The sequence below is a fragment of the Loxodonta africana genome, chromosome 8 (genome assembly GCF_030014295.1).
Source record: "Loxodonta africana isolate mLoxAfr1 chromosome 8, mLoxAfr1.hap2, whole genome shotgun sequence".
Classification (NCBI taxonomy): domain Eukaryota; kingdom Metazoa; phylum Chordata; class Mammalia; order Proboscidea; family Elephantidae; genus Loxodonta; species Loxodonta africana.
Window position 1 is genome coordinate 16,553,863 of NC_087349.1, and position 14,326 is coordinate 16,568,188.

General features: G+C 40.1%; 1 protein-coding gene across 3 annotated transcripts in view; it reads left to right on the forward strand.

Annotated features, from left to right (window-relative positions):
* Window positions 1-14,326, forward strand: part of CHCHD3 (coiled-coil-helix-coiled-coil-helix domain containing 3) — a 336,220-nt gene that overhangs the window by 67,747 nt on the left and 254,147 nt on the right. For all 3 annotated transcript variants that reach the window (XM_064289706.1, XM_064289707.1, XM_003420879.4), the window contains exon 3: window positions 2,980-3,061. In XM_064289706.1, the coding sequence (XP_064145776.1) occupies window positions 2,980-3,061 (82 nt within the window). The remainder of the gene's footprint in view (window positions 1-2,979; window positions 3,062-14,326) is intronic.

A 14,326-nucleotide genomic window follows, 5' to 3' on the forward strand; every position in this document is an offset into this window, starting at 1 on the left:
TCCTACCTAGACCTGGTATATACCAAGGTCTTACAGAAGCCTGTAAAAAAGAAAACCAAATCCATCGCCATCCAGTTGATTCCATCTCATTGCAACCCCATGTGACAGAGTAGAACTGCCCCCATAGGGCTTTCTTGGCTGTAATCTTTACAGAAGCAGATTGCCAGGCCTTTCTTCTGCATTGCTGCTGGGTGGTTCGAACAGCCAACGTTTAGGAGTCAAGTGCAAACCGTTTATGCCACCCAGGGGGTTCTTAGTTTCCAGATAGGGATGGACTTTTGTCTGAGAAAAATTTTGCTGTGTTAATTTGGAACAGTCTCGGGGAATTAGCGTGGTTTTCCACATGCAGTTTGTGTATTTATCCTGAGGGTAGTTTGTTAGGAGCCCTGGCAGTGCAGTGGTTAAGAGCTTGGCTGCTAACCAAAAGGTCAGCAGTTCAGATCTACCAGCTGCTCCTTGGAAACCCTATAGGGCAGTTCTGCCCTGTCCTATGGGGTTGCTATGAGTCAGAATCGACTCAGCGGCAACAGGCTTTGGGTTTATAGTTTGTTAAGGTTCAGAGGACTGTTTGATCAAGTGGTAATATTTGTGATAAGCATTTCATTGTTTCAATTATGAAATTCTTTCAATTTTTGCTACTTATGGAGCTATAGGCTGTGTACAACTTGAAAAAACTTAGTGTCACATTGGCTCTTGTTTATGAAAAGTAAACACAGGTGTGAAAGCCTTGACCTTGTGGAGTGCACAGGCTAGAATTCAGAGCCGGCAGGCACCCCTGAGGACTAGCCAACCCAGTATGCAGATGAGGAAACCAAGGCTTGGGGAAGCTAACTGATGTATCTGAAGTCTGTGTTGTTAGATGTCACGGAGTTGTTTTCTTTCTCTTAGCATACTGTTTTCAAGATTTATCCATGCTGTAGCATGTAGCAGGACTTCATTCTTTTTTATTGTCAAATAATATTCCATTATATGAATATGTTGTATTTATTTATCCATTCATCAGTTGATGGACATTTAGGTTGTCTGCACTTTTAGAATATTGTGAATAATGCTGCTGTGAACATGCGCGTACAGGTTTTTATATGGACGTATGTTTCAAATTCCCTTGAGTATATACCTAGGAGTGAAATTGCTGGTATCACATGATGACTATTTTTAGTGTTTTAAGGAATTGCGTTTTCCTAAGCCATTTTACATTTTTACTAGCAGTTTACCGAGGGGTTCCAATTTCTCCACATCCTTGCCCACACTTGTTACTGTTTGACTTTTTATTATAGTGGGTGTGAAGTGGTACCTCACTGTGGTTTTGATTTGCATTTCCCTAATGGCGAATAATGTTGAACAACATTTCATTGCTTATTGGCCATTTCTATATCTTCTTTTGGAGCTCTGGTGGGGCAGTGGTTAAAAGCTTGGCTGCTAAGTGAAAGGTTGGCAGCTTGAATCCGCCAGTCATTCCTTGGAAAGCCTGTGGGACATTTATACTTTGTCCTGTAGGATCGCTGTGAGTCGAAATCCACTTGACAGCCACCAGTATATCTTTTTTGGAGAAATACCTATTTAAACCCTATGGCCACTGTTTATGTTTTTGGTTTTTTTATTGTCGAGCTGTAAGAGTTCTTTACAAGTCTGGATACAAGTCCCTTGTTAACTGTAAGGGGCTGTATGATTTGCTGTGTATTTTTTCTTGTTCTTTGGATTGTCTTTTCATTTTTTTGATGGTGTCTTTTAATGCTGCTTTTTTTTTCTGATAAGCCCATTAACTAAAACATCCTTAGTACCTTTTATATGTCTTCTTTGTTATTGCCCAACGTCAGCTAAATATTTAGCTGACGCTGGTTTTTGCATATTGTAATTCTTTCTTTGCCTATGCCCTGGGGCAAAACCTGTTGCCATCCAGTCAATTCCTACTCATAGTGACCCTATAGGACAAAGTAGAACGGCCCCAGTGAGTTTCCAAGGAGCAGCTGGTGGATTCAAACTGCTGACTTCTTGGTAGCAGCCTGAGCTCTTAAACACTGCACCACCAGGGTGCTTAAAATGTTGGGATCATCAAATAATATGGTCTCCCCCCCCGCCCCCCCATCAGAGACAGTCATGGCTAGTTTTCCATTTAATAGGCTCAACTGTGTGAAATAATAGGGTCGTATGTGCATTCCTGGAGCCTCCCAAGAGTTTCTGGTGTTTTCTTTTTCATAATTTTGGGTGCTGGGTTTCTAGTAAAGAAGAAATAGTCTCTGCTTATTTCTCATGGAAGGCTCTCCAGGAAATATATAACATTTGCCCATTTTATTTGTCATTATAGCTGTAAGAATCTTTATAAAACACGTCATACAGAACCTCCTAATTGGAAACACCAGATGTTCAGATCAAGTCACCGGATATTCAGAATGTTCCAGCCGTGTTCTCGGCTCCGCTCTGTGTCTCTCTCTAGTTGCTGGCACTTGAATTTGAATTACACGTATTGAAAAAAAAAAAGTTTCAAAATTATTGCCTTTTCTCTCATTAATCGTGGTAAAATGCATATAGATACAAATGATTTTCTCTCTGTAATAAACGACTTTATTAAATGCTTCATTATCAAAGTGGTAAGAGTTGGGTGTCATTTTCCCTCCAAAAGTCCCTTCCTTAAGGGCTCTCCTCCTTTTCCTTGAGATTGTCACAGTTTAATGATAGGACATCATTTTAAAGAATTTGTATTTAATGGCTCAGTCCCCACTGGGCAGTAAGCAGCTCCTTGAGTTTATTACAAATTTTGGCAGGGGTAGAAATTTCTAGGTCACCAGGGAACTCTAGATTAAATTACTCCTCAAGTGTACTAATTGGTCTTTTCCATAGCGCTTAGGTAGTTCCAAAGAGAGACAGACCACCTGGCAGAACTTCGTCCATTAAATCTAGTCTCAGCTTTACTTTCCTGATATGTTGTTTATTTTTAAGAAGTCATTTATTTTATCTCCTCCTCCTTTTTGTTGGTTCTAGTTTCTGAAGAAGAATTGAAAAGAAGAGTAGCCGAGGAGCTGGCATTGGAGCAAGCTAAGAAAGAATCTGAAAAGCAAAAACGGTGAGTTTTGTAGTATCTCAGTGGTATTCTGGTGGGCTTGTCATATTTATCAAATATTTTTAGAGAAGAATGATTGTAATAAGACTCATTATTTGTACGTGGCTGAGCTTTTGAATGTGCTAAAAATAGGAGTTTGGTCGTTTTTGGATTTGGATTGTGCTGTTAAAGCCCTATATTGCCCTCTTCCCAAACCTGTATGTAAATTACCATTATATCTCTTGTGTAGGTTTTCATTGCTTAATTATAAGCTCTTTTTTCTCCATGTGTGAGAAGTAGTTCTTGAGGATTCTCTAGGCATTTTCTCAGGTTAGTTTCTTTGAATGAGTGTATTTATGACATGATAGAAAATGGGTATTAAGGTAAACAGTATTGTAGTCAATGATGAATGTTGTGTCATACATAATGCCTGGATTCACAAATAGCACTAATTAGTAATGTATACTCACTGACAAAAATTGACATTACCGAAATACGTAACGTCTAATCAGAGTCCTCCATAATTCCATCCTCTGGAGATAATCACTCTTTAACAATGTTTTATTCCTCTAGATTTTTTTCTATGTGGGCACTTCCATTTTATTGTTGTAATTACTGGGTACTACTACTACTACTAAAAGCCAAAAGAATGTTCGTTGATGTGTTCTTGTAGTAGTAGAAAACTGGAAGCAACCCAGATGACATCCTAGGGGCCTAGATGAATGTATTATGGTACACGTCTACCATGGAATAGCAGACAGGCAAGCACACCCTTCTGTGCTGATTTGAAAAGATGTTGAAGAGCTAGAAACTGAAAAAAAGCAACTTATAAAAAAGCATAGATAATATTTTTTTAGTATAGACTTAAAGTATATACTTATTCATAAAAATATGTGGATACATTTTCATCCAAGATAGAGTCAAGTGTGTCCCATCTGTGCTATTCCTGAAATTTGCATATAGCACAGAGCATTGTAATGTTATCATTATGTGTATATCATTTCACTCTGAGGACCAGACACATGCCTACCACTGAGTAGATGCTCAGTACGTGCTGGTTTTTGGTTGGGACTGCTGCACTATTCTGCTTGAGAGAGCTAAGTGTAAGCAATCTTTGAACCTGGGTTCTAGTCCTCACTGGTTATAGGACCATCAGCATGAAATGTAACCTCTTTGGGCCTTAAATATTTCATCTCTAACGTGAGAGGGTTTGAACAACATTCTCTTTTGGCCAGTGCTAAGCTAATGTCAATTTACATGAAACGTTTGGGACGGAATCTGAGGTTTAGATTAGAACCACCATTTTCTCAGGAACGGAGGGGTGCATGGCCTCAGGTTTTAAAATCAAAATGTAACTCGTACAGCTAAAAGTGTCTGCATGTATTTCAATTGTTTGCCACGCAGCACTATATAGTTACTTAATTGGGTTAGTTTGACGGAGTGTATAATTAGATAGTGAAGTTTAACTATTCAAAAAAAAATTTTTTTTTTTTTTGGCCTTCCTTTCTTCCCTTATGGCACAGTCTTTTCCTACAATAACACTCACCATGATTTTTTTTTTTTTTTTCCCCTTATTCAACTCCCATTTGCTCTGTCTTGGTCTTTGAAAGGTAAAGGGCAGATGAGATGAATAAAAGGTGCTAGAGAGAGCCACTTTCATACCTCGTGTGGACTGGAGTTGGCAGCCTAGCTGTGACCTGGACAAATGACTATTGATAAAGAATTTATTTTCTGTCACCTTTAAGGAGAGCAGAGGGTGGTATAGCCTTATTATTATTTTTCCTTTGAAAACAAAAATGTTGTGTTTGAAGCTTTCTCCACGAAAACTTCCAGCTGTCAAATCTTGGCCAAAAGTGTGTGTTCGTCTATATGATAGTTCTTAGAAGAATCAATGGCTATTTTTTTTTCTTCTTTTCTTTTCTACTAGCAGAGTAGCTTTAGAAAAAGCATTTGGAAAATTTAATGTGCCGTTTTTTAAAAACACTTTTTGGAATCACAAAGCATTATACCTGTTGACGTAATTGAATGAAGCCTTGTAAGCAGTTTTAGAAAATAGTCCTTCCCGCTGTCACACTGTCACTTGTACGTGGGCTGCTTACCAAGTCTGTGCTCTCACCCTAAATGTACACAAGACTTTATGCTGCTCCTCAAGCACCAACGATCCCGAGCTTGGGCTTGCATGCATGTAAGGAACCGACATGTTCAAAAAGGACTTGGTAAATAATTTTGATTGTGATATTTTTCTTTGTAAAATATTCATTTTATTGTTTCATCTTTTTTTTATGGACATGTTTAAACACATTAAAAAAAAGAGTGTATTGTACCTCCATGACCCGTTACAGTTTTGGTAATTCTTGTTGCAACTGTACCCCAAGTTACTCTACCCATTCCTCTCCACCCCTTACATCATCATTTAACCTCAATATTTTATTATTTTTTTAATAAAAATAAGGTAGATGTGATAGTATGCTTAGTACTAAGGAGAGGCAGTAAAATTCTTAACTGGCTGGCCAACTTTGTGGCACCATACACTTTCTGAAGTGTCTTCTACCAGGCTAGCTTAAATAAGGACTCTGTTTCTCTTTGGCTTTGTTTACAAGACCAAATTTTACTCTGGCCCACTTAGGAACCAAGGAAATTTTTAGAAGCATATTTGAGAGCTCAGAAGAATCAAAGGAAAGACTAGGGAACCATTAGCTAGAGAGGAGCTACGTGAAAGCTGTGCATGGCAGCAGGAAGTAATTCCCCAGAGGAAATCAGGATGCGGGGCCCATGACAGGGGAGTGGATAATGAGTGGCTGGAGTTCACTGAACTGAAGATGCCATAGATTTTAGAAAGCCTTGCATTAGATGTGCCACCGAGAAAAAATTGCTGCAAATTAAATTATGACGCAATCCTTTCTTATCTCTTAGAATTTTCTAATTAAAAGAGTGAGTTCATTAAGAATTATTTTGAATTTTTTAAAAAATATATCATTCGTGTGTTAACACAAAAAGGAAAATATAAGCAAAACAAATTTGTTAAGGCAGCGGTTCTCCATAGGGGATGATTTTGTCCTTCCCGACCAAGGGTTCATTTGGCAATGTCTGGAGGCAGTTTAGATTGTCCCAACTTGGCGAGTATTACTGCCGTCTGGTGGGCAGAGGCCAGAAAAAAAAAAAAAAACGGCCAGGGACACTCCAAAACGGCCAGGGACACTCCTAAACATCTATAATGCACAGGACAGTCTCCTCCCCACCCCCCAACCAAGAACTATCTAGCTCAAAATGTCAGTAGGGCCGATGGCGAAAAACCCTGGGCTACGGTATTCTTAAAACCTCTGCACATTGGGCCCGATGCTTCTGATCACTTTTGTTTCTCTATACAATATCACATTCTGTGCCATGAAAAGCTTGGCGATATAGCATCTCTTAGAAGCTGCCTCCACTGTTGTTTCTGGGATTTTTCCAGGCTGCCGACAGCCGTCCTGCACATTGTGATGCTCATGGCAGACGGCAATTGAAGTTTGCTGTCAGTCATGTGAAAATGTGACAGCGTATGTGTCTTAGAACTGAGGAAATGCAGCCCCTGTACACTCCAGACCAGAAGATCGATCAGATTGGAAGTGGTTCCTTGGGGGTCCTGTCTCAACTCCCGCTTAAAGCAGAAGCCCTTTTATAGTGACTCTGGCAGGTAGTGTTCCCCACAGTTAGGCCACATTTAGAATCATTTAAACCAAAGAAACTTCATTAGGCCATTTAAAATTTACCTAAACTCCTTTAAATGTCTGCTTCCTTAAACCTTAGAAGTGCTGACATGGCGTCTTTACGAATTGCCTTAGAGAAGGTTGCTTACTAGAGCCGCAGTGATGAAGCTAATTGTCAGCACTGTGACCATATATGTTGTTTTCTCATTTGTTAAAAACACCTCCACATGGATTCTCCATTTAAATCATCTCAGACCTGATCGTGTTTTGTGGGAATCCTGGTGATTTGCTCAGTTAACAAAATCATGCCCCCCCTCAAAAAAAAAAAATCAGAGATACGTTAATATTCAGAATCTTAGTACACACACCAAGCTTGTTGAGTCTAATTTGGAGTTGTGGTTTTGCTTATCAAAACGTCTAATGGACGGAATAGCTATGGCCGCGCGGCATACTGGGAGTCCGGAGTGCATGCCCGTGTCAGCAGGCTGGTTTGGCCGGGGTGTTGTATCACGTGTTTTGGATTATAGGTGACCATATTGTACTGTAATTATAGCAGACTAACCCAGCCAAGACCCAGTGTGCTACAGCGGGAGTAAAGACTTTCAAACCGGGATTTACTTCTCACCTGCGTGCGCCCCACCTCCGAAAATCAGCCTCTGATAGCAAGAAAAATGTGACCACTTCTGACCTCTGACCTTTGGCGTTTGAATTTCACCTCTTTCACTGTAGAGGCAAGTGAAACTGTTTTCAGTTTTAATAACCTTTCTTCAAGAAATCAAGAAGAAAGGGAATAGATTCTTGATGTTGTAGCTAGCTGTACATCAACCAAGATTACTTGCTGTTTTCAGATAGGCTTTGGTTGACAGTTTTCCCAACTTTTAATTGCTTGGAAAATTACAGTAGACTTGTGAAGCTTAAAATAATTAATTTGGTTTAATTAATGAGTTATACATTTCATCAGATATCTGGGTTAGAGTATTAAAAAAAAAAAAAAACCAAACCTGTTGCCGTCGCGTTGATTCCAACTCATAGCTACCCCTTGTGACAGAATAGAGCAGCCAAATGCGTTACCGCTAGCTCCTCCCAGGGACTTTGTACATACCTTCTACATTATATTAAAAATGAAAACAGGAAAAAATTAAATTAAGCCTTTAAAATGAGACATTAGGACTATATTTCTATGTAGGAGTATGTATCAGATATGTGGCAGCTGTTGGGAGCCCTGGTGGCACAGTGGTTAAGAGCTATGGCTGCTAACCAAAAGGTTGGCAGTTAGAATCTGCTCCTTGGAAACCCTATGGGACAGTTCTACCTTGTCCTCTAGGGTCGCTATGAGTCGGAATCCTATAAGTCTGTTTTAATGTAGCATAGTGTCGAAAACAAAAATTTTCCTATTGCAGACCCAAATGACAAAGTTGTTATAAAATTACATTCAACCTATGTGTACGTTTTAGGTATACAATAATTAATAAAAAAGCAATTTCCAAGGGACAAGAACTGTTGGTACTAATATTTATTGCAACTCGAAAGCAATGGGTTTGGGTTTGGTTTTATTATAAAAGTGTGGCTTGGAAATGACCTCGAGAGAGCAGCCAGCAGTCAGTGTCCTGTCATGATAGTCACACCTGTCACAGGCAAACAAACTTCACTTCTCTTACAAATGATACCTGTTGCCGTCGAGTTGATTCCGACTCGTGGCGACCCTGTAGGATAGAGTAGAACTGCCCCATAGAATTTCCAAGGCTGTAGTCTTTACAGAAGCAGACTGCCACATCTTTCTCCCATGGAGTGGCTAGTGGGTTCCAACCACTGACCTTTCAGTTAGCAGCCGAGTGCTTAACCACTGCACCACCAGCACCCCTTTTACAAATGCTAGCAAAGGTATAATTACAGAAGTTTGAGTTGTAACCCTTTTCAGTGTCTCACCATATGTCCAGGTGTCAGCTGCACCCCGCTGGGCTAATGTGCGTGAATTTCCCAGTGTGTAGCCTCACTGCAGGCAGTGAACACGTTGTCGGCATTATCTGCAAGATATTCCTTTATTGCTCAAACATTTAAGAAATTCTGTCATAGTATAAAAACCCCAATATTTTAAATTAATTTTTCTTATTAGCTCCATTTTTGCCCTGATTTTTTCCCTTTCTTGTTGCTGTACTGTTGTTTTACACCACATGTCTCCCTTCTCTTTATTTACTTAAAAGTAGATCAACACCTTATCAGTTCTGAATGTAATGGGAAGACCACACTGTAGCCCCCCAATACTTTTCAGTGGGAGATCACTGGAAGGGCTCTCTGTTGTACGAGTTGGAACTGCGTGCCATCTGCTATGTTCATCTTTTTTGTTCAGGTGGCACTTTTCCTCTTAATGGAGACGCCTGCTTTCTATAACCAACAATTATAGAAGGTTGGATTACCCAGCCTGTTTTATTCACATCTTTTTTTCCAAATCCGATTTCCTTTCCTGTTGATGCTATGCTGTTGTGGGATCCTACCCTGAATTCTGTTTGATAAGCGGTTTTTATGTGGTAGGAAGATCAAGCCCGGAAAACCAGAATCCATCAAGCACGCTATAGAAATCTGTGACTCTCTTACTGTCTGTAATAGCAGCAGCGATGCTCAGCTGCTTCTTGTTCAAATGTTCCTTCTGACAGTAATGACTGCGTTTGCTCTCGTGAAGCATAGTATTTGAAGTAGTTTGTGTCGGGGTTGGTTTCTGCATTTGTAAGTTTCTAGGAATTGGTTTCTGAGTGTTCGATAGTTGTTAGTAGTCCTTGTTGACATGTCTCCACTACCTGGAACAATCCAGCTTTTTCTTTTGGGGGGAGTGTGTATGTTATAATATACTCTATAAGTTATCTATTATTCATTACGTACAGGAGCCCTGGTGGTACAGTGGTTAAGTGCTCAGCTGCTAACACAAAAGTTAGCGGTTGGAACCCACTAGCCGCTCCACGGTAGAAAGATGTGGCAGTCTGCTTCCGTAGATTACAGCCTCGGAAGCCCTTTGGCGCAGTTTTACTCTGTCCTGTGGGGTTGCTACGGGTCGGAACTGACTCAACGGCAACAGTTTGGCTTTAGGTTTATGATGTAATGTGCTCTATGAGGCATTTATTATTCCTTATGTAAAGCATTATTGCTTATTGTCAGTATTATCACTGTTTTGTAAAATTAGATGACTGAGATAAAAAAAAAATTTACTGAGATAGACACGTATAAAGCTTCTCAGTCAGCAGCAGAACCAGGATTTGACTCGGACTGCCACAGAGTCCTGCCCAGTCTGTCACTGAGGTCCGGGATCATCTTTATTCTCATCATCCGGTAAGGAAATGCAACACAGAACGCCATATAAGACAGATCTAAGTGCCATTCTGGTTATTGCAAGGACGGGGTACACAGAGCTCTGTCACCCTTTCCCCACTCTCCTTCTTGGGGCCTGGGAATCAGCCCTGCAGGCCCTAATGCTAATGGAGGCGTAGTTTGAGAAGCCTCTGGTTAGGATCATTTTCTTTCAAATTTGGGCACGTAGTGTATAGGGAATATACTTTTCTAGTCCAAGCAGCATTTGTTGAGGAGACTCAGTTCCGTTTCTGCTTTAGTGGGTGGGTGGGCAGTGGCTGGAGGTTCACTTCCTTGAGTCTAGAAATCCAGATTTCAGGGCAGTGGCCGTGTAGGCTGGACCTTGGCCTGGGAGCATCCGCAGCCCTGGGCCTCCAGGAAGCCATCTGCTCATTCTGGTGGCCATGTTTGTAGAGAACAGGAGGTCCTTCCACATAGGAAGTTCACTCAGGAAGAGGTGGAGGAGTATACAGAGGGGTCCCCTCCCTTTCCTCTCCATCTTAATAGCTTTGCCAGTAGAGCCTTTGGCTGAAAAGGAGTATGGGCAACATAGATCTATCTAAATGAAATATAAATTTTATCCCAGATTATAATATTTCCCAACATTGGCAGATTTTTGTTTTCAGGGAATAGCGCTCCCCTTCTTTCCTGGAGGGAGAAAACAGTTAAAAAGAGAGTAGCTCATCTCAAGCTACTTTTAAATATTTTACTGAGAGAAGAACCCGTATTCTTTTGCATCCCATTCTTACCCAAAAGCGGAAATTACTTGTCTTTGATGAAAGTTTCCTCACAATGTATGGATGACATAAACATAGAATATGCACATTAGGGCCATATATTATCTGTTAAGAAAACCATTTTAAGAGTGCAGGGCTCATATGCCCAGTTAAAATGAAAAAAGTTTTAAAAATAAATGTTATCTTGTGCTCCCTGTGCGCCTAGTACTGTTCTGAACACTTTATATGTTTTAAATCATTTCATCCTCACAATTCTCCTGTTAGGTAGATATCACTATCACCACTTATAAACGCGGAGTGGGGACATGGGTGGTTCAGTGGTAGAGTTCTTGCCTTCCGTGACGGAGACCCAGGTTTAATCCTGGCCAGTGCACCTCGTGCGCAGCCGTCACCAGCCTTGTCATTGGAGGCTTGCTTGTTGTTATGATGCTGAACAGGTTTCAGTGAAGCTTCCAGGCTAAGGTGGACTAGGAAGAAAGGCCTAGTGATCTACTTCCAAAAATCAGCTGATGAAAACCCTGTGGATCACGATGGTCCAATCCACAACTGATCATGGGGGTGGTGCAGGACTGGGTAGCATCTCGGTCCATTGTGAAGGGATCGCCATGAGTCAGGGGGCCTACTTGACGACAGCTAACAACCACAACATAAATGTGAAAACTGAGAGGCTAAGTATCTTTCCCAAGGCCATGTCTAGTAAGTGGTGGGGCTGGGATTTGAACCCAAGTCCCTGCCAAGCTCATGTACTGAACCACCACTCAGTACTACCTTTCCCAGAATACAGGGAAACCTTCTTTCAGTTTCTACATTTGCCGTTGTGGAAGGGAGTCACAAGTACTTACTTGGATTTTCTCCTACTTCCACTATCCTAGGACAAAAATCTTTTGAGAACTTGTCTTTAAAGTTAATATTGTCTTTTACTTAGGCTACAATTTACAGTTAAATACTGAGTTTTTACCAAATAACGTGTGGGTTATACTTTTTTGGGGAACTGCACCCTCTTCCCCCCCCGGTAGTTTCATACTCGAGCTTTGCTAAGTTTTTTTACAGTAACATGTAAAAAAAATTAGCATAGCATGGTTACAAAACTACCCGGGGGTGGGGACGATGCATGGTTGATGAAAAAAAGCATAAAAACACAGCAGCTTGCTTGTGTGCACATTGCCAGTGATAGTGGCGATTTGGATTTCTTGTTAGGGTGACAATAAAGCACTTTTAAGCTGAGGATCGGCACAGTTTTCTTAATCGCACAGCAAGGATCTATGGAAGTAGATGTTACCCTCTCCTGGGGACCCCGAAGATGGGTATCTGCTTCTGGTCAGAGAGGCGGATGTGTGCTCGTTAGGGTTCTGCCGAGTTCGGTGAGCACCTTCCATGACGAGGGAATCCATACCATTTACTTTGCTCCAGGGCTCAGGAAGCAGCGAAGAGGCACTGGGTTTACTTTAGTAGATGATTGCCAAGCGAAATTATTTGGCATTTCTCCATCTGTGATCTATGTTCTTCCTTAGACTTTCTTTTTTTTTTTTTGGATTCATTCTGAGTTATTTTTTATTGCTTGTGTTGCTTGATGTGTTGGGTTTTGGGTTTTTAGTGTTGATTGTTGCTATTTATGTATCTTTTATATGATAGTCAAAGTATTTTTTTAAGTCAGTCAGTTTTAAAAAATTAGCTGCTGGGACATTTTGCCTTTGGAATGCCTCCATTGAAATATGTACAGTTAGCACAGGGACAGTTTATTAGTTATATACTATTTACAGTTGCTTCCTTACATTTAAATTATCTAGCTCCTCCAGACGTAAGGTGTTTTACTTGGAACATTTTTCAAGTTGTCCCATTAAAATGATTTTAGGGTGACTTTTGTGTCAGTATGAAGTGTAAAAATAGAGGTTAGCCATGTAAACGTTTCAATTAAAGCTTTAAAATTGAACTGTTTCACAACTTCTCAGATTGGATCTTAACTTCCTGGTACCATGTTGTCAGTGCTAATTAGATTAAAACAAAACTCTCTTTAACAATCACAAATTTCAGTGATATTTTGCTTTCCTGATGGGGTTGATGGATTAAAATCAAACCAAGTCAAAACAAAATCTAGCCAACTGAAGCTACCAGTTTAATGTGGAAAATGTCTGTTCGTTAAAAAATCGTTAACCAACAGAATTTCTGCAACTCTTTTTATTATTTCCACAGCACCAGGTAGATTTACGTAGAAAGGTCAGTCCTCAAACTACTGGAAACATGGATAGTGTTGATTTACTAAAAAAAAAAAAAAAAAAGCAAGAAAACTACAAAAATATATACTTAATGAAGAAATATAGATTATACAGAAGCATGAAAAATTAGTTGTCTTCTACTCCCCCACCTTCTTAAAATCACTCACACATTCAAACCCTAGGGGAAATACATTCTTACAGTGTTATATATAGCTTTTTTTTTTTTTAAATTAAACAAAATGAGATTTAGCTAATAATGTCTATAACTTCCTCTAATAAACAAAACAAAACAAACTCAACCATATGTTGTGGCCCACTTCCCATGTCAGTATTTACAGATCTCAAATAGACTTTGTTGTTTTTGTTTTTAGGTGCCGTCGAGTTGGTTCTGTCTCATTGTGACCCTGTATATAACAGAATGAAACACTGCCCAGTTCTGTGCCGTCTTCCCAATCATTGTTATGCTTGATCCCATTGTTGCAGACACTGTGTCAGTCCATCATGTCCAGGGTCTTCCTCTTTTTCAGTGAACCTCTACTTTACCAAGCATGATATCCTTCTCCAGGGACTGATCCCTCCTGATAACATGTCCTAAACTATGTGAGACAAAGTCTCACCATCCCTGCTTCTAAGGCTCATTCTGACTGTACTTCTTCTGAGACAGACTTACTTATTCATTCTTTTGGCAGTACCTGGTATATTCAGTATTCTTCGCCAACCCTGTGATTTCAAAGGCATCAATTCTTCTTTGGTCTTCCTTTTTCAGTGTCTAGCTATGGCATGCGTATGAGGCTATTGAAAACACCATGGTTTGGGTCAGGCGCACCTTTGTCCTTCAAGTGACATCTTTGCTTTCTAACACTTTATGGATTTTAGATATGATGATATATGCCACTTAAAAAGACTTTATCCAAGAAAAGTAATACTAACAATAGTAGTAATGATAGTAATAGCTAACAGTTTTCAAACCCTTACTTTGTTTGCAACCCTGGTCCAAGTACTTTACACATAATCCTCTCAAGAAACCTATGAGGTAGATTTTCCTTCGCTAGGGTCCTCATATCATAGATGAGGTGAGTGAAACACAGGGAGGTTTACTTGCTTACAGTCACACAGCCAGGAAGCAGAAGAGCTGGTATTTGAACCCAGGCAGTGTGGCACCTGAAGCCACACTCATCATCACCCTACGAGACTACATCTTGGGCTAAATTACTTTTTGCTCCAACAGTGATTTTACCTATTATATACTTGTCTGAGTGTTCTAGCTGAGGCTCTTTTGATGTGGTTTAATGAAAGTTGATGTTTTCTGGGTTTCAG